Consider the following 20,449-nt stretch of genomic DNA (forward strand, 5'->3'; position numbering starts at 1 on the left):
CACAGCTACCTTCATGGGCTTTCTCGTAGCCGTCAGGGTTCATGGATGGCATGATGTGGATCCGAGTGTTTTGGACCAAGTCAGTTACTTCAGGATCTGTGCCATAGTTCTTGCAGAGGTACTCAATGAGATTAAGGAGAAGCTCTCTTCCTACTACCTCATTGCCATGCATATTTGCAATATACTTGAACTCTGGTTCAGCTGGAGGAAAGCAGTGGTGAGGGAGGGCAGAGAGAAACATGTTTAATCTAAGTAACCACCTCTTAGTTGTTTGTCTACCTGGCTGATGCACTGCATCTGGTGAACTCTATTCTAGTGAAAATAGCAAAAAGATACCCACAAATGCTTAACATACTTGCAAAATAATTTGAGACAGTCAGGCAAGCATAAGAAACCACATATTGAAAGTTGCTATGTCCAGCTTTGAGCAAAACAGGCTTTCTTCATCCCCAACTGTCAGGCTGCCCTTACAACAGACTGAATAAGGGTGACCACTTGGAATAGTGGCTCAGGCCACCTCCCCTGTAGAGTCTTGAGAAGCCCCATGTGTTTTGCTGCGGTCTCTTCCCTGGTGGGGCCATGCTTCAGACAGGAAGTGACCAGCAGACAGCACAGAACACCACAAAGCAGGGCATCCTCATGCCAATAGCAGCCAGTGTAATGGTAAGGATCAGGGGCTGCACAATCCAAAATAAGCTTTGGGACACTGTAAGTCAAACACCCACACTTCCAGGGAAGCCCCTTCTGTGAGACGGCAGAGAATGGCATCTAGTCCTGCATTTGCTTGGGGTGCAAGAGATTGTCAAAGTATTTGGAGTGGCCCCACATTTCTTGGGGTGTGCACATCTCAAGTTCCTTATTGTTGGCATGGAGATGCAATGCTTGGTCATGTCTTCTGCCCAAAGAATCAGGCTGGACACAATTCTGTGCCGGAGGATTATGGCAATGGATGCTAATGTCAATAGGTGCTAATACTGATATAGCAATGAATATTTATAGGATGAACTACGGCTTCCCCCGTACTGTATTTGGCTACTGGCAATGCTGACTGGGGCTGATGGGAGTTTGGAATCCAACACCATCTGGAAGACCACAAGTTAGTCACCCCTTCACAAAAGTTAGAGGGTTGTGTTTTCCTTTTGTGGTTTTTATTATTATTGTGCTGGTAAGATGTACACATTGCCCTATAAAATGTTTAAAAAGCTAACTTAAAAAAAGGAGACATACTTTGACCCCACAGGAGCAAAGATATGACCATGTCAGTCAACTGTTCACTTTCCAGCCATTTCCAACAACTGGGGAAGAAATGACCCATTATGTCTTTAGCTGGGCATTGTGTTTTTTGCAACAGTCAAGTAATTTTAAAGGTCAATCTTACATTTACTGGACTATTCAAGTATTGCAGATTCAAGGAATGTGAACACACACATACAGGGGGAAATGTGCAAGCAGCAAAAAAAGGAAGTGATAATATAGCCTCAACCAGCCCCTTCCTTGGCAGTAGAGGAATTCCTTTGGCGCTACAGTTCATTAGTTGAAGCCACAACACGGAATCCAACAAAATGGATGCAAGCATCCTTACTTCCTATGTGTCATAATTTGCTTTTCTTTGAAAAGGAAAAGATAACAATAACAATAATGGAAAGTCTCAAGGAGAATCATTGTCAAATTCAAACACACCATCCAGATACAATTTACATCTTTCTTGGGGAAGTGAAAGTTTAAAACGCAGTAACTGAATAATCAATGAGAACGTTATCACAATGATGGAGAGGGGAGACAGACGGCTGTCAAAAGCCATGAAAATATCAAATGGCCAAAACATAAGGGGGGATATCTAATGTTAGTCATGCTGAGAGTAGCTCCATTACAAATAATGGTCTTGTTACTTAAGTCCATTGATTTAAATGGGTTTGCTCCAAGTATGCCTAACATTGGATTTTATCCGAAATTATCTTTTAAAAAAATACATACATCAAATTTATAAACTATGTACCGTATTTTTTGAACCGTCTTGTACATTCTTACCCAAACATATACACTTAAAATGCTAAGAAATTCTGGACTATCATTTCTGAAATAACCAGGATAATCAAACCCAGTGCAGCCATCATTTAAGCAAAAATAATGGGCTAGTTATAATTCAACAGAAGTTATAATGGAACTTGCATTTAGGAAACAGAACTCAAGCATCCCAAAGGAGTCCCAATAAAATCTAAAGCTGGAGAATAATTAAAAAATCAATTTATAAAACCAGCTCAGTCTTTAAATTACAACCCCCCCTCCCCTTTCGTTGTTTAATTCTGCTAAACTGAAGTTTCTGTTACAAATTCTTATTACGAAAAATAGCTTCCTGACAAGTTCTGACTTGCATAACATGTTCCAGAGAATTAGGACTTGACAATAAAAAATTTGATACCCTATCTCCAAAATCTAATAAAGGCAGAAAGAGAACCAGTAGCTGGCAGTTGACTAGTTTAATGAGGCTAATTTCCCCACTTGCAATTAACCCTTTCAGTACTGCACTGGAGAGAGAGAGAGAGAGAGAGACAGAGAGAGAGACAGAGAGAGAGACAGAGAGAGAGACAGAGAGAGACAGAGAGAGAGACAGAGAGTGAGATCTCCTGAAGTTTCAAGATAAAAAGGGAATAGGAAGTACAAAAGATATCTGAAGCAACAACAGCTTCCTGTGGAGCCCAGCACAAGGTACCTGATACTAAGAGGCTCTTTTTTGCAAGCAGAAAGTCCCCAGTTCAATCCACAATTGCACCCCCAGGTCGGGCTGGAAAAGGCTCCTTGCCTGAAACCCTGGAGAGCCACAGTCAGTGAGTGTAGATAACACAGAATTAGGTGGACCAATGGCTTGACTCAGGATAAGGCAGGTAACCCTCATATTCTGCTGAGCTCACTGGAAGAAAGCACTACATATTTAGAGATGCTATCTGCAGAATGCTATCTGGATAGGAGCAGCCACAGTAACAAGGCAGCTTCAGCCAGCTGTACACAAACCCAGCTCAGCTAAATGATTTCTCTTATACCTTCAGAGACTGGAGTCTCAGTGCTCCCTCTGCGGTGCTCTAGTGCCTGCACCATTGGAACATTATCAAAAACAATGACATCTTTTTTGCTCCAAAGTTTCTATTGAAGCACATTCATAGAAGCAAAAGAGCCATAGGCTAAATTAACTACCTGCTTCGTGGATGCCTGGGTTGTCAGATATTTCCATGACATACAATTCCAGCTGCTTCACCGACTTGCCAACTGAGTAGAGGCGAGCAATATTTGGGTACTCGGTGGCATATTTCCTCAGGAAGATCTCCATGTCAGGGAAATGATGATGGCGGAATTCCTCTGGTTGGATCGCTTGGTGGAAGGAAGTTGTCCTATTTGCATCAGTGGTGTTGGTGGTGTTGGTAACAGACTCTGTGGTGGCTAGTGGCACATATGTTGGGTCAGAGGCCGGCACTGCTATTGAAGGTTGCAAGGAGAAGTCCACAACAGTTGCATTCCCTTCCTTGACTTCTACATTCACTTTGGTGACAGGCAGGTAACTGCAAAAAAAGAGAAACGGATACAAGAACTTTCTTTCAGCTTCAAATTCAATCTGCTTGGCCTTACCTAGGAAGATATGAAATAAGGACTAACTAAAACTCTGATTATGATCAGACAGCATGAAGATTAGAAACTTCCTGAAAATAACCCTGAGGAACCCCACCCAGGAAAAACCTTTCAGTTCAGAAATCAAGGCCATCAGCACCTGGAGGAAGATGTATTACAACATTCAGGCTGTATCTGCACACACCTGCTATGAAGAGAGTCCCACTGGATACAGTGGAACTAACACTTGGGTAAATATGAACAGAATGGTTGTCATTCAATACTTTGTAAAACGTGGTTTTTTATATAAAGTCCACTTCATCTTCATTATTATTCCCATTTCACAGACGGAAAACTGTAGCTGAAAGATCACTTTCTACTTAATTTCTGCATCCAATCCCATGGTCCCCATGTCAAAGCCCAATTCTGTTTGCTGAGCCAAAAAGGCTTGTCACTATACAGGTCCTTATCTACAAAGACTTTAGCAAAGCACAGGAAGAGTGCTTAAATCTCATGGGAACTCAAGGAGCCCTTCCTTGCCCTTGGACTTGTCCTGCCTCTTGCTTCTGTTTGCATAAAGCAATATGAGCAAATGGTTCAGGGTGATTCGAGACAAGGCAGCAAGAATGGTTTCTACTGTTTCAGGGAAGGAGCTTCCAACTAGGAGTGGCCTTGCCAAGAGCAAGAGACAGCAGCACAGTGTCTTTGGCTGCATCAGAGACTTTACCCCATGACAGCAGCTGTGATGTTGTAGGTCCCAGGCACCAGCAGTCTGTGATAGTCACCAAACCAGTCAGTTGTGATGTTGTGATCAATCCCAGCCACAGCAATAGTTGCATTTTCCAAGCCAGCCCCAGTCACCAAATCCCTCACAAACCCTTTGATTCCAATGTGAACCTGCACAGATTAAACATGAAATAGATCAAAAGACAGGCACATCATGAAGAGCAATACGATTCTTTGCTCATCACCACGGTTGTTGGTTTTTTTACTCTATAAAACTTCTCATTTCATGTTTAGAGTTCACTATGAAAGGTACATAGTGCTATTAAATTAATAGGCAAACAATGGCACACATAATACAGCCTTTTCCACCAAGATATAAAAACTGCACCTTCAATGCACAAACAGAATTGGAGACTGGCATATTTGTGTGTTACTTGAAAGTGCATTTATACTTTTCTGAATCACTTTTTATTATCTGAGTTACAGAATATTCAGTAGTCAAGACAAAAAGGAGTATCTGCTATCAGCATTTAGATCTTTCTGAAATGTGAGATGCTGCTGCAGATTAGTGTAACTATGCTTGCATTTCCCATTCCTTTATGTGTAGGGGGAAAAGAGGCTGCATTTGTCCCCCATAGTCTTCCAATATAATAGAACAGAGAGTGTCATTCAATCCTGTGACAGAATTCTGTAAAACAGCAGCAAAAGACAACTTGTGCTCTTTTTATCAGGCTTGCAAAAGGCAACTGCAGATGGAGACACCCAGTCACCACTTTAGGGGAAAGGTGTGCTATTTTTTAGTTGCAATTGCTTTTGCTTAGAGGCCCATCTCAAAATGGATGCTGTTTGATTTGAATGCTCTCTCTGTCTTGAAAACACCACACACTGGCACACAGTAGAAGCCTTTCAAACCACATCTACAGCAACAACCACCTACTACAGGAAGGTTTATACTGAACCAATGCTACAATTCTGAGGGTGCCAGGAAGAAAGGGGATTCATGCTAAATGACACCAAGGCTAATAGATAGGCAACATTAGCTTAATGGACACACCTCTTGTTTAGGGTGAAAGAAAATGATTAGAAACAAAATAAAACATATTTCCTGATTGTTGCTTGGTCATAAATATGGGTTGCATTCAATTTTGGTCCTGTTTGGAGCAGACCCATTGAAATTAATGGTTATGACTAGCTTAAGTCTAATAACTTCAGTGGGTCTCCTCTGAGTAGAACTTAATTGGAGACAACTCCTAGTATCTGCTTGTTTCATTTGTTATTATCAATATTGATTTTTTAAATCACTTTCCACAGAAGTGTCTCAAGGGTGAAGTTTAATAAAAAATAGCCCCCCAAAAAAACAAAAACAAAAAAACCCAGCAGGTATATTTAAATGAAACAAACCAATAAGATAAAATAAGATAAATAAAATAAAAGAAAGAATATTATACCCATGGCAGAGTCCTACTCATCCAACTGAGAAAAAAACCCAAACATGTATTCAGTTGTTTCCGGAAAATGTCGGTATCAGTTATATTACATTTTGTGAGCTTCGTCTGATTGGCCTAGGGTGCAGTTGAGGCATGCTCAACACTTACAGGAAATGAAACCCCAATGCCTGTGAATGGGGTCATCACCTTTCAACACAAGTACCGTGTTTCCCCTTTTTTAATTCGTAGTCAAAAAGTAAGCCATGGGAGGGTTTTCCTATAAGTAATAGAAGTAAGACGTTCCCCCGAAAGTAAGCCGCCATTGCTCCTGCCCAGGGGCGTCCTTCCCATTGGGCTGAATGGCACGGTGCAGCCCGGCGCCCGTCCAGCAGGGGCGCATCGAGGAGGCATGCACACTGAGCCGCCCACGTGTCGGCGAAGCTGCCTCCGTCGAGCGGCGGCGCCCCCCCCCCCACTTAGCCAGGCCAGCTGCCCGATGCCATGCTCTCCTGGGGTGCAGATCGCCATGCCTCTGGCAAAGCAGTCTTGAAGGCAGGGAGGGCCGCCGTGGGGATGTAGCTGGGATCGTGCCGCTGCCTGCTGAGTTCACAATGGTGCGGGACAGAGCAGAGAGGTGCCTTTCTCTCTGCACACTGTTGCGAATGAGACGCAGCCCAGGCGGGGAGAGAGAAGCCGCGCTTACTCTGACAGCCTCCATGAAGGGAGAGAGGGACGTTAACCGGTCGAAAGGGACATGGCGTGGCTTTCTCTTTCTGGGATGCCTTTCCCTTTCTTCCGTCCTGATGTGGGCAGGCCCCTTTTGCAGGCGCCGTTAGCGGATCGGTGCCTGGAGCTTGCGGAAGGAAACCTCCGCGCGAGAGTCCTGCAGAGGCAGCGATCCTCCAGGCACCGATCCTGGGGCGGGTGACTGCTCCTGGGGAAGTCGGCGCCTCAGGGCGTGAAGTAGGGAGACAAAGCAAACTTCGCCGCTGTGCCGGAGGTGGGGGAAGAGAGACACCTTTCTCTCGTCAGCGCGGCTCGCCTCGAGTGCACGAAAGCTGCCGGCTCCGCTGCCACCGTCCCCGAAAGCCCCTGTTTGCCTTTGTAATTTGTCTCAAGCCTTGTGCACTGACGAGGCGTGGAAGCCCTGCGTGGGAGCAGGCAGGACCCTGCCCATCTCCCCTGCCCTCCTGCCCAACTCTCCAGATTTCTCCTTTTGTTCCTTTTCACTTTCCCCTCTTTGCCTCTCCTCCTCTTTACGGTTCACTTGTTTTCCTCATCCCCCTTTCCCCTTCGGACACATCTTTTTCAGCCTTCGTTAGTTTGTTCCCCACTTTCCCCGCCTACCAAATTCTATTTTCCTCTCCTCTCTTTTCCACATCCTTCCTTTCCTTCCTTCCTTCCTTCCTTCCTTCCCATCTTTCTTCCTCTCCCTCATTCTTATTCTTTCTTTCCCTCTCCTTCCTTCCTTCTTTCTCCCTTTCTGTCTTCTCTCCCTCTTTCTTTTTCTTTCCTTCTTTATTCCCTTCCTTCTTTCCTACTCTTCTTTCTCTCCCCTCTTTCCTTCCTCTCTCCCTCCCACTCCCTCTTTCCTTCCTTCCTTCCCTCCCTCCCTCTCTCCTCAGAAACATACGATGCTGCTTTATACTTCTGGCCCTTAAACCCTGGAACCAGGAGAGCAGCTCCAGTGAGTCAACCTCAGCCCAGTTCCAGATCTATGCATCTGTCATCCAGAGCGTAACACACAACCATCTCCTTGAAGTATCAGAAGTCCCTTTGGTGAAGGGTGGTGGCTCACTGGCAGAACATCTGTCCTGCATGCAGAAGGATCCCACATCTTCAGGTAGCTCTGCGAAGGTCCTGCATGAAACCCTAGCGAGCCTCCATCACCAAGTGCAGTCAATCCTCAGCAAGATGGATCAGAGTTATTATCTGGTATGAGGCCACGTTCTTGAGTCCTTCTTACAGCGCCACCCTCTCTCCTGCTCAGTTGCCTCCCACAGTGCTGGGTAGACTTAAGACGGCCCTGTTCCTGTCACCTCCTCAGCCCCTCCTGCGTGCTCAGGGAGCCAGCAAACCGGCAACAGACGCAGGGGAAAAACGCGCCTCTCAGCTGACTTCTCCACCGCCTGTTCAGCGCGCAAATTGCTGTACCGTACCATACTGACGCAATAAAAATAAGACATCCCACCGAAAATAAGCCACCCTGTGTTTTTTTAAGGAAAAAAAGTTATAAGACGGTGTCTTAAAAAAGGGGAAACACGGTACATGTCCATGTGACAGACGGAAGCACTTGACATTTCAAACAGCCTGCAAAAGGGCCAAAACAATGTCTTACTTTTTCAATGAAGGCGAGAAGAGATTCCCGGTTATTCTCCCATTCCTTCTCAAGCTGCGAAGCTGGTGGGTATTTACAGCAGGAAAGCTCAAAGGTGACTTCAAAGCAATTGGCCCACAAGTAGTTATAATCCTGCATGCCGCCTAAGGAATTTAAACGGAAGAATTAAAGTACTATCACTCAAGTTGCGTTATCTTAAGAGGTGTCCAAATAGTATCTTACTAGACTAGAAAAACTCAGTGTCTTTAACTGAAGAGGGGGAGAAAATTAAGCCAAAAGCAAAATCCAGGTGCTGTGACTTTAGCTCTGGAATGGAACATAGGAGATAACACATTTAATAGGTAAATACCGCAACCCCTTTACAGGCAAACAGAACTGAGGATCCAGCAGCTTCTCTTATTTGGCACCTCTAGCCACACTGTCAGAAAAAGCTCAGAATGAGATTAAAGCAGAAGCCATGCTTCCTTCATTTCTTGCAAGTACCTGGCCAGCATCACCACCACCACACAGTCTATCCCTTCAACCAACCCTCCACAAGAGGTCCAGAGGGTGGCAATATGAGAACAGGACTTTTCTAGGGTGGTTCCCCATTTGTGAAATGCTCTCCCCAGGTAGACTTGCCTGGTGCCTTCATTATACATCTTTAGGCACCAGACAAAATTGCTTCCTCTATAATCAGGCCTTTGGCTGATTAACCAATCTATGGCCTTTTAAATGTGTTGGTTGGAGGGGGCTGTTATTGGTTTGGTTATGTATTCTGTGTTTTCACTTTGTATTATTAGGCTGTAAATTGCCCTGTGATCATTGGATGAAGGGCGGTATACAAATTTAATACATAAAAAATAAATAAAGGCATTTTTACTTCTTTTCAGAGCAATTTTATCAGACAAGATCTTCTGTGTTCTTAACCTCCAGCAGTTCAGGACTTGGTGATAAACAGGATTAGAAGTCCCAAGGGACACTGGCCAGATTAGCAGGGAATGGCATATTGTTCTTGAAATGCCTATGTAAACTTATATGGGTTTCACTACCACAGTGACAAAGGCTTTCTCTTGTTACACAGTATAATGCTCTTCAATATACTCATGTTACACAGGCAAGGCATCTCTTCGGAAGGCAAACTACAAGTTTTATTCCCTTGGAGGAGAAAAAATATTCTATTAAACATCCCATACCTTTATTTCAAGGAGCTCCAGGCAGTGTACATAGTTTGCCCTCATCCCATTTTTATCCTTACAACAACCCTGTGATGTAGGCTAGGCTAAGAGAGGAGGTCCTACACTAAGCTTTGTGGTAAAGTAGGGATGCGAAATATAATAATAATAATATTTCTGTGCTGCCCATCTTACTGGGTTGCTCCAGTCATTCTGGGCAGCTTCCAACAAATTACGAAACCACAGTAAAACATCAAATACCATAAACTTCCCTATACAGGGCTGCCTTCAGATGTCTTCTAAAAGTCAGATAGTTGTTTATTTCATTGACATTGACAGGAGGACGTTCCACAGGGTGGGCACCAACTAACTGAGAAGGCCCTCTGCCTGGTTGCCTGTACCCTAATTTCTCACAATCAGGGAAGGCCCTCAAAGCTGGATCTCAGTGTCTGAGAAGAATGATGGGGGTGGAGATGCTCCTTCAGGTATACAGGGCCGAACCCAGGGCTTCCCTGTCCTAGACTGACTCACCAACCACAACACTGAGCTGTCTGGCTCTTCGCATTTCCAGAAACTGCAGCACAAGGATGATTGCAACAGATCAAGACCAAAGGCAACTCTTCAGTAGAAAAAAATGTTGCTTTTTTGTGGGTTGGGAGGGGAGGTAGACACAAAAGAATGTTAACAAGGTTAGCGAAATACAGTATGACCAAAGGAAAAAAGCCTTGCCCATCCAAGTTCAAGTAACCCTGCACCTTTGAAAGTGCCAAGTAACAGAACGATTCTGCTCAGAAGAGTTACAACATTTAGGTTAGTGTGCAATTCATTTAGTAGGTGACAAATTTGAGAAAATGTGGTGCGGATGGTGGGTAAGACATGAACTTAACTGAACAGTTAATGGCCATTTCCCTAGATAGCCTTTAGCTCCTTCAGGCAGCTCTATTTCAGCAGTTGCACACTTAAAATGAGTGGGTTATACAGTACCAAGTTTTTAAGGCAGAAAAAATATGTGAAGGGAATTAAGAAGGAAGTGGCCTTAGTGTGAACCTGTTCCCCTTCCAAAAATCTACACTAATTGCTGCTTATTTTCAGACTACCAATTCCTGTCACACCACATTCATGGTGGTGACCTCTTACCAAAAGGCATTGCTTAATTTTCTGTTTTCCACACAGTGAAAGTGTTCTAATACCACTGAAATCACACTAACAATATGATTCTATGCATGTTTAGGAGATGAATAAAAACGTTTGAACTAGCGGTGAGATACTGCATGGAAATATATTTCTATGGCATTTCCACAGGCCACTAACCACCTGACATTAGCAACCAATGAACTGATTCACCAAATCTTTAAAAGCCAGGCAGAATACATGGTCCTTGAGATAGCCACTAAAATAATAATAATAATCTTCAGTTCAAGCAGGCAATACACAGTTGAATGTGCAAGTGAAATGGCAGCACCAGGCAAACCAACCAAACTCATGAGGTTATATCTGAACTAAAGAACCCACATCAGGGATAGAAGATGAGAGCAAACCTTATCCCTCATCAGCTAGAAAACATGGAAGAGCATGGCCAGACTGCAAACAACAAAACTGCCAACATTTTCCTGATGGTTAGAAAGCTATATAGCTTATGCTTGGCAAAAAGGAAGCCCTCGCAAACTTGGGAATCAAACTGGCTTCCAGCAGGAGCTCACACAGGGGATGTTACTGTTGGTGAACCTATAGTCTACCTAACAGTGGGTTCTATCCACTGGTAATAATACTGTAGTAGTAGTAGTAGTAGTAGTAGTAGTCGTAGTAATTATATTATTATTATTATTATTATTATTATTATTATTATTATTATTATTATTATTTTATACCCTGCCCATCTGGCTGGGTTTCCCCAGCCACTCTGGGCGGCTTCCAACAAAAGATTAAAAGTACATTAAAACATAAGCCATTAAAAACTTCCCTAAACAGGGCTGCCTTCATGCATCTTCTAAAAGTTGTATAGTTCTTTATCTGTTTGACATCAGATGAGAGGGCAATCCACGGGGAAGGCACCACTACCGAAAAAAAGGCCCTCTGCCTGGTTCCCTGTAACTTTGCTTCTCACAGTGACAGAACTGCTAGAAGGCCCTCAGAGCTGGACCTCAGCGTCCAGGTTGAATGATGGGGGTCATCATACATTAGTTGTACATAGAGCAGACACATTTAAATTAAGGAGCACGACTAGCTTATCATTCATTAATTTCAATGAGTTTCTGAGTAAAATTTATTTGGATGCAACCCTGAACTTTTGAGCAGAACTTGCCACTGAAGAGTGAATTAACTTAGTCCCTTCAGGATATCCTGGTTCAAAAGTAAATGACAGTGTGCAGCTTCACAAGCATTCACTCATTCTGTCTGGTTGTGAAATGTTGATTTAGTAAACCCAGAGCTTCCACCACCATTTGGGTGTGTCTGTAGTGGAAAGGAAGCAGGAAAAGAGCTGGCAACTACTGGTAAACAGCATGAAGGAAAACTTTTATTTGAACAGTTAGTTAGGCATTTGGCCAGCCAAAATAAGATGTGTTCACATGACTGGTCCAGTATTTCTAAAAAGTTTAATGCTACTAGGACAAAAGAGAAATGTTTATCCATCAACACATCTGATACTTATGTTGATTATAAAAACAAATTTAGTTAAATGCTGGGCAGGGTTTCTATAGACATGAATAACTCACAATACACATAATTTTCATTTTTAATGTTAACTGCAATTGTAATTCTAAAATTAAGGTAGTTTGGCATAAAATCTGATGATGTTTGAAATATCTTTGTTGTTGTTGAGCAAATATTGTAGTGATTAGTTGACTGAATAATTTTGATAAGACAAAAAGAATGTCGGGGGAAGGACAAGTATAAAGAGCTCTGGTTTGACTTTAAAAGTCAACTTCTATCAGGCTACAGCAAGTGAGAGAAGGGAGGGAGGGCCACCTCTTAGGCTCAACTGAGAGACCAATAACTTTTGGCTTTCCTCTCTTTGAACTGCTTTCATTCCAGCTGGCCATTGTAAAAACACTAAAAACTAGTGTCTGTCTGTGTTTCTTTTTCTCTCCTCCCTCCTAATTCCTTTTGTGTTACATATTTTAGACTGTAAGCCTGAGAACAAGTACTATTTTATTACTGTTCTTTGCAACCACTCAGGGAACCTTTTCAGTTAAAGAGTGGGGCAAAAATACTTTAAATAAGGAGAAATGAGATTATCTACAAGCAATTAATTCAAGTATTTTGCAAATGGTTTTAGGTAAGAAAAAAATACCAGAAGAAATGTGGTTCTAAAGCAGGCAATTAAAAAGAAATGCTGCAATATGCTTTTCAAATTTGATTGGCATGTCAAAAAAAATCTAAGTAAACACGCATAGTTTTGACACTGTAAATCTGTATGGAAATACTAACATAAAAACCTTTCTAATGCAATTGATGCTACTTTTTGAGCTGTGTTATAACCTGTGTTATATTCCAGCTGAACTATTTAAAATTTTAAAAGATGATGCTGTTAAGGTGCCAGCAAGTTTGGAAAACTCAGCAATGGCCAGAGGATTGGAGAAGATCAGTCTACATCCCAATTCCAAAGAAGGGCAGTGCCAAAGAATGCTCCAACTACCGCACAATTGCGCTCATTTCACACGCTAGCAAGGTTATGCTTAAAATTCTACAAGGCAGGCTTAGGCAGTATGTGGACCAAGAACTCCCAGAAGTGCAGGATTATGGAGAAAGCTAGAGAGTTCCAGAAAAACGTCTACTTCTGCTTCATTGACTATGCAAAAGCCAGGGTAGATTTGATTTAAATCAAACTGATTTAAATCACGATTTAAATCACTAGTCAGTAAGGCTTGATTTAAATCATAGTTGATTTAAATCATAAAGACTAATTCTTGCTGGTATAACTTTATTATGCAAGTAGATGAAGATTTTTAGAATAACAACTTTTCATATTAGTTTTTTTATCCCCAGTTTAATAGGTTAATCATTCATATTTGGACAACTTTACTGTTGTACTTAGGAAGGAGAAAAATAATCATTACCTTAATAATAACAATTTAAATAGATTTATTCAACTGAAACAATAACATTTCAGCAAATGTTATTTGCTTAAACAAACATCCATGTTTGTTAACTAATTTGGCTAAACAAAAACAAAATATATATATTTTAAGAAACTTAGACTGTCAGCCCAGCCTACACATGAAAAACTTAAATACTGTCCAAACAATCAGAAAAATATTGTTTCTATTCTATTCACTGAACTTCTTGAAACTTAGCACTGAAGGGGTTGCTTCTGTATTCATAGGTTTATAGGATTAAGGTCTTTTTCTCAACTCTGTTCATGTTATAACATTTTTGCTGTGAAGAAGAGGCATGTGATCTCTGTTGAGTCAAATTCAGTTTTGAGAACTGCAAAAGTAAACCAAGCACCTGTGATAATATCTTGTAGGCAGAGAAACTGCCCAATAATCTTACAAAAACCTCTGGAAGAGGTGAATGGATTAATGGAATTTATTTACCCCCAAAATTAAACATATACAACCTTATACTACATAATTAAAAAAACTAATCTTTATTTCATGATGGAATAACCTTTGGATGGTAATATGCTTTCCTCAAAAAGCATTTTATTTAAAAAAATCCAATTTAAATCAAAAAAAATCCGATTTTTTTTGATTTTTTTAAAAAAACCATTGATTTTTATCCACCCTGGGAAAAGCCTTTGACTGTGTCGACCACAGCAAACTATGGCAAGTTCTTAAAGAAATGGGAGTGCCTGATCACCTCATCTGTCTCCTGAGAAATCTCTATGTGGGACAAGAAGCTATAGTTAGAACTGGATATGGAACAACTGATTGGTTCAAAATTGGGAAAGGAGTACGACAAGGTTGTATATTGTCTCCCTGCTTATTTAACTTATATGCAGAATTCATCATGCGAAAGGCTGGACTAGATGAATCCCAAACCGGAATTAAGATTGCCGGAAGAAATATCAACAACCTCCGATATGCAGATGACACAACCTTGATGGCAGAAAGGGAGGAGGAATTAAAGAACCTTTTAATGAGGGTGAAAGAGGAGAGCGCAAAATATGGTCTGAAGCTCAACATCAAAAAAAACCAAGATCATGGCCACTGGTCCCATCACCTCCTGGCAAATAGAAGGGGAAGAAATGGAGGCAGTGAGAGATTTTACTTTCTTGGGCTCCTTGATCACTGCAGATGGTGACAGCAGTCACGAAATTAAAAGACGCCTGCTTCTTGGGAGAAAAGCAATGACAAACCTAGACAGCATCTTAAAAAGCAGAGACATCACCTTGCCTACAAAGGTCCGTATAGTTAAAGCTATGGTTTTCCCAGTAGTGATGTATGGAAGTGAGAGCTGGACCATAAAGAAGGCTGATCGCCGAAGAATTGATGCTTTTGAATTATGGTGCTGGAGGAGACTCTTGAGAGTCCCATGGACTGCAAGAAGATCAAACCTCTCCATTCTGAAGGATATCAACCCTGGGTGCTCACTGGAAGGACAGATCATGAAGCTGAGGCTCCAATACTTTGGCCACCTCATGAGAAGAGAAGAATCCTTGGAAAAGACCCTGATGTTGGGAAAGATGGAGGGCACAAGGAGAAGGGGACGACAGAGGATGAGATGGTTGGACAGTGTTCTCGAAGCTACGAACATGAGTTTGACCAAACTGCGGGAGGCAGTGCAAGACAGGAGTGCCTGGCGTGCTCTGGTCCATGGGGTCACAAAGAGTCGGACACGACTAAACGACTAAACAACAACATAACCTGGGTGACATACCCAAATTACTTCTGATGAGGTTAAATACCATTTCAAAGCCATGTAAATCCTATGCTCAGCCATAAGTAAAGCTCAGAAGCTCACCATCAGGTGTGGAAATAAAGGCAAACATACCATACTGGCAGTCACTCCCACAGGAAGACCCTATAATTTTTTTCTATGACAGTTAAATCCCCAAAAGTGAAGTTATTTCATGCAACCTAGGAATTGTAAGTTTTGGAACACTGGCCCTTGGGTTCTATTCACTTGCACCATGTGTTGCAATTCTAAGCAAACTTGCTTGGGAACTTTATTTTTCAAGTGCCTCATTTTTTTCCCCAAATTACAGCTTTACAGAGATTAAGGAAAACACAATCCTTGCCTTCAGCCTTGCAGCATAATAGGCAAAATACAAAAAAAATGTGGGAAAGAGAATGTGGGACCGAACAGGAAAACAAGCAAGGTTAGGCACCAGTTACTCATGAAGTTCAAATGAATTCAGCAATGCTTACTTTCAAGTCAGCATATTTAGGAGGGCTCTGCATGATAGCTACAGACAAATTCAGTTCTCTGAATGCAGACAAGCAACTCTAGTACCAAAGGCAGCTCAAAGGCCACATGCTCAAGCAAAGCAGCCTCACGTCCAACGGAGTATCTATACCCATCAACCTACGTCTTACAGGCCATATGCAACAGTAAAAGGATGGTACAGAGCAGTGCTCCATAAGTGCTTTGTAAATGTGGGAGAAGGTTTCTCCTGTTAAAACAAAATTAGGCAACACCAACAATGTGTCAAAGCTAGCTATAAAAGTTTGCTTATATTTTAAAGGAAAGTTTGACAACAGTTGAGCCAGGCATTTTCTTTACATAGCTTTTGTTGAATGACATATGAAATGCAAACACATAGAATCAATAACCAGCACCAATCATGTCAACACCTTGTCACTGCCTGCAGGATTTCAGAAGCATTAAAATGACAATAAAGAGCAACATGCTACTCTTTTGGAAGACACTAGTAAAGTGGTTCACTTGAGCAGCCTACCTTCCACGTCGTACCACTGAGCACCATTGGTGATGCCATCTTGGAAAGTTTCTTCTTCCTCCCCAGGGCAGTTTGGGATGCCGGTTTTCATTATTGGATGGTTTGATGCATAAGCCTTTGCCAAATACCTGAATACTTCATCATCAGCAGATTTGCTGTACACCCCAGAGGTCTTGTGCACAGCGGAGTCATCAAATGGATAGCTTGCAACAACAGATCCCCCGTGCAGGTTCCCGGAAAGCACAAACCTGTTTTCAACAGAAGTACAACAGTAATCAGAACCAGAAAAGATAACTGCAGGGTAAAGATGCAATCAGGTTAATGTGGCATGTTTTATCCCATCACACTACAGTAGATTTCTTTAATGAAGCAGCACAATCAACTTGGGAGGAAACATGGTGGCTCTTTTTAGAAACTGCAAAACAACTCGTCAACAAGAGAAGAAGATCCCTAAGTCAGTGTGATGCAGTTTACAGAGTGCTGTGTTTAGAAGGGGGGGACTGTATTTTAAAAGACAGTTCATAATGAAGGAACCATAATTAGAGGTGAAAGCCAATTCAGACCATTATCAGCAATTAAGTTGGCAAACAAACTGGGTGCTAAGCACAAGAAGCCAGGTCATAAAAATAAGTTACAAGCAGCAGACCCCCACAAGCATAGTAATTTTAGGGAGACTATTCCTATAAGCTTGTCAACACCAATTGAGATTCAGACTGATGGGAATTAAGTTTGCAGACTAGTTAGGAAATGGAAGTGCCTAGGAAACAGCATAGATTTCTTTAGCCCTGCCACAAGTGACTGTACACCTATCTTTAAGCTTTCTTTTCAGCTGATAAAGGAACTTGGGGTTCCATTCCAAAAGTACTTGATCAGAAGCAGCCAACATCAGAAAAGCCCCATTTTAACAAAATTCTGAGCACCAACCAGAGCACTACATTCTATTCAAGAAAAACAACTCATAAATTGTTAAACTGAAGCATGCATAAAGCTTGATGTTTATTCGGTTTTGTACCAGTGACATAGTATTGCAATTGTAATCATTTTAAGCCCTATAACAAGGCAGAAGGGCAACCACAAAAGACTGCCTTGTTTAGCCAGTTTTAGCGGCTTCTGTTATTTTAATTTGAGGTAATTTTAAACAGATAGAGCTGAGAGAATGTAGATTTGAATGTGCATTGTCACATGGAAGATCTTGAGACACCCAACATAAGAAGTCAGATTTTGTACATTAGAACTGCAACAAGCACATTTGCAAATCCTTGTTGGGCTGTTGTTTTCATTCAAGCAGAAGAACATCAACAGAACATCAAGATCACTGCATGATAATAAATGTCAAGTTTGGAAAAATAGTATTTTGCAGTGACCATAAGGCAATACTCCTTCAAGCAAACCCAGTTCTCCTCTCAGTAGCCAATACATTCCTGTGCAAAGGGGACAAGCCATACAAACAGCATCTTCTCCAACCGTAACTACCCCCCAACCAGCCCAGAACTCCTAACCAACTTCCCACTCACAGTACAGTTGTATCTTGGTACAGTGGTACCTCGGTTTATGAACACAATTGGTTCTGGAAGTCTGTTCATAAACTAAAGCGTTCATAAACTGAAGCGAACTTTCCCACTGAAAGTAATGGAAAGTGGATTAATCCGTTCCAGACGGGTCCGTGGAGTACTCAACCTGAAGCGTACTTAACCCGAAGCATGGGTGTAATTTGTTCCGGAAGTCTGTTCATAAACTGAAGCGTTCATAAACTGAAGCGAACTTTCCCATTGAAAGTAATGGAAAGTGAATTAATCCGTTCCAGATGGGTCCGCGGCGTTCATAAACAGAAAATTCGTAAACCGAGGTTCCACTGTACTCATATGTTTTGGCTCCCAAACACTGAAAACCCGGAAGTAAGTGTTCTGGTTTTCAAACTTTTTTTGGAAGCCGAACGTCTGACACAGCTTCCGCTTGAGTGCAGGAAGCTCCTGCAGCCAACTGGAAGCTGTGCCTTGGTTTTCAAACATTTTCAGAAGTCGAACAGACTTCCAGAATGGATTGCATTCGAGAACCAAGATACGACTGTATCAAAAATGTGCAATCCCTTGGACCCTCAGAATCAAAAATTGTTTTAAAGTCCCATCATCACCACAGATACTTACCGTACTTCAAGGGTAACATCCTCTCTCCATGGCTTCTCTAACTACACACTCCAGATCTCCTACCCAGTTCTCTACAGCAATGAAGGCCACCAGGAAACTGGCCTCACCCACAAAAGACCAACTATACTGAGAATCATCTACTGAAATCTTGTCTGTTTCCCCTTCATAAGAGTTGTTAAGGGTGGTGACACAGAACAGGACCAGGCTATCTCGGTGACAGCACAAAGGAACTTACTTTCCAGGAGTCCCACCTGGCTTAGTTAAGGTCTCTCACCTCAGCTTTTAAGTACCAGGTTATGGAAGTGTGTTTAACTGCTGGTGTTTCTGCAACTTCTATTTAAGTTGTTCTGTTGCTTTCTTTTTGATAATACAGTACAGTATTATGTTTTTATTTATTTAATCCACTTTGTGACATGGGGAAGGGGATTAAGAGCATATAGCACCAAGGGAACTGGAAAATAACCAACACAGCACCTGAGCCTCAAGATGATGCCAGGAATGAAGAGAGGAAAATTACAGTTGCCCAACACATTTTGGCATGTCACTTTCTTTGGGTCATGGGTCAAGACATCTTCTCCCTCTACTTCATTTACTCTTTTATGTGAAAAACAACAATGGTGTGGCAATAAACCAAAACACAATTGCAGTTTTCAATAAACGTTTTCAGCCCTAGTATCTACTTGAGCCTTTGCCTCCTGATTTTTGGTTTCCAGCCAAAAATGCAGTAAAAAAAAATTCCATCCCCATATGAGAGAATAAGCTAGATCCTGGGCTTCAAAAAGGGACAAGTCAAGACATCCAATTATCCAGTGTCCCCAGTACAGAACAACTGCCACCCACGGACCTCTTAAAACCTTCCACTGCACCCCCAAATAACATAGACAGCATATGATGAGGCCCAGCCCTGACTGAAACACCCAGAAGGGATCCCACCACCTAAGCCAAGAAGCTCTGCCAACCAATGAAAGCTCAACTGACTCGGCACTATTAGAGCTGGCCCCCAAGGAAAAGCCTGGCCTGCCAAGCATCATGTAAGATTCTACACACTTAGGCAGGAAGAACCAGCAGCAGAAATATAACACGGGAGCTGCCTGAATTGCCAGTAGTACATGCGAAAAGGATCTAACAAGAAAAGGTTTACTTGTTAGTAAACCACAAGCTGAACATGAGTCAACAGTGTGATGCAGCAGCAAAAAGAACTTAGCCTATTCTAGGCTGCATCAACAGAAATCTAGTGTCCAGATCAAGGGAAGTAATAACCACACTGTATTCTGTCTTGTTTTGGTCCCAAGCCCACCTGGAGGCCTGTGTTCAGTTCTGGGCACCACAATTCAAGGATACTGACGAGGTGAAATAATATGTGCAGAGGAGGGTAACCAAGATGATCAAGGGTGGAAACCAAGCATTATGAGGAATTTTTGAGGGAATTGTGCATGTTTAGTCTGGTAAAGAGGAGACTGAGAGGAAATATGAAAGACATCTTCAAATATCTAAAGGGTTTTCACTTGGAAGATGGTGCAAGCTTGTTTTCTCCTGCTCTGGGGGCTGGGATCCAAACCAATGCATTCAAGTTGCAAGAAAGAAGTTTACAACTAAATATCAGGAATAACTTTCTGCCAGTAGGAGCTGTACGAACAGACTCCCGTGAGAGGTGGTGAACTCTCCTTCCTTGGAGGTTTTAAACAGATTTTGGATGGTCATCTGTCACAGCATTTGAAATTCACCAGGAGCCAGGCACATTTTCCACATTTTCCACCTGGCTTTTGACCACTTGCAACCAGGTGAAGATGCCTGCCATCATCTGCCAGTACATGCCTGGGGATCCTTGGATATTGATTGTTATCACACCCCAGTAACACATTCTACAGAACTATATCAGTTATATCAGCTGAGATTCCTGCACTGCAGGGGGTTGGACCGGATGACCCTAGGGGTCCCTTCCAACTCTACAATTCTATGACTCTATGAGATCCCACCTCCAGAGAAGGAAGCTGCACCCAAGCACATAAAGCTGATGCCCTCCCACTGCAAATGAGCCCTGCCAACCAATAAGGGCCCGCAGCATAGTTCAGTTGGTAGAGGAGGAGACTCTTAATCTCAAGCCTGTAGGGAAGAGTACTATGTTGGTCAAAAAAAAAACCTGTTTTGCAGGAAATTGGACTAGATGGCCCTTGTGGTCCCTTCTAACTCTACGATTCTAAGATTCCAGGTTAAACCTG

General features: G+C 42.2%; 1 protein-coding gene across 1 annotated transcript in view; it reads right to left on the minus strand.

Annotated features, from left to right (window-relative positions):
* The window catches only part of CPD (carboxypeptidase D), a 37,970-nt gene that overhangs the window by 16,299 nt on the left and 1,222 nt on the right, over positions 1-20,449 (minus strand). The window contains exons 2-6 of the mRNA XM_088657572.1: positions 16,087-16,334; positions 8,089-8,231; positions 4,325-4,494; positions 3,190-3,551; positions 10-201 (exon numbers count right to left, since the gene is read on the minus strand). Of these exons, the coding sequence (XP_088513698.1) occupies positions 10-201; positions 3,190-3,551; positions 4,325-4,494; positions 8,089-8,231; positions 16,087-16,334 (1,115 nt within the window). The remainder of the gene's footprint in view (positions 1-9; positions 202-3,189; positions 3,552-4,324; positions 4,495-8,088; positions 8,232-16,086; positions 16,335-20,449) is intronic.

The sequence above is a fragment of the Zootoca vivipara genome, chromosome 14 (genome assembly GCF_965207765.1).
Source record: "Zootoca vivipara chromosome 14, rZooViv2.hap1.1, whole genome shotgun sequence".
Classification (NCBI taxonomy): domain Eukaryota; kingdom Metazoa; phylum Chordata; class Lepidosauria; order Squamata; family Lacertidae; genus Zootoca; species Zootoca vivipara.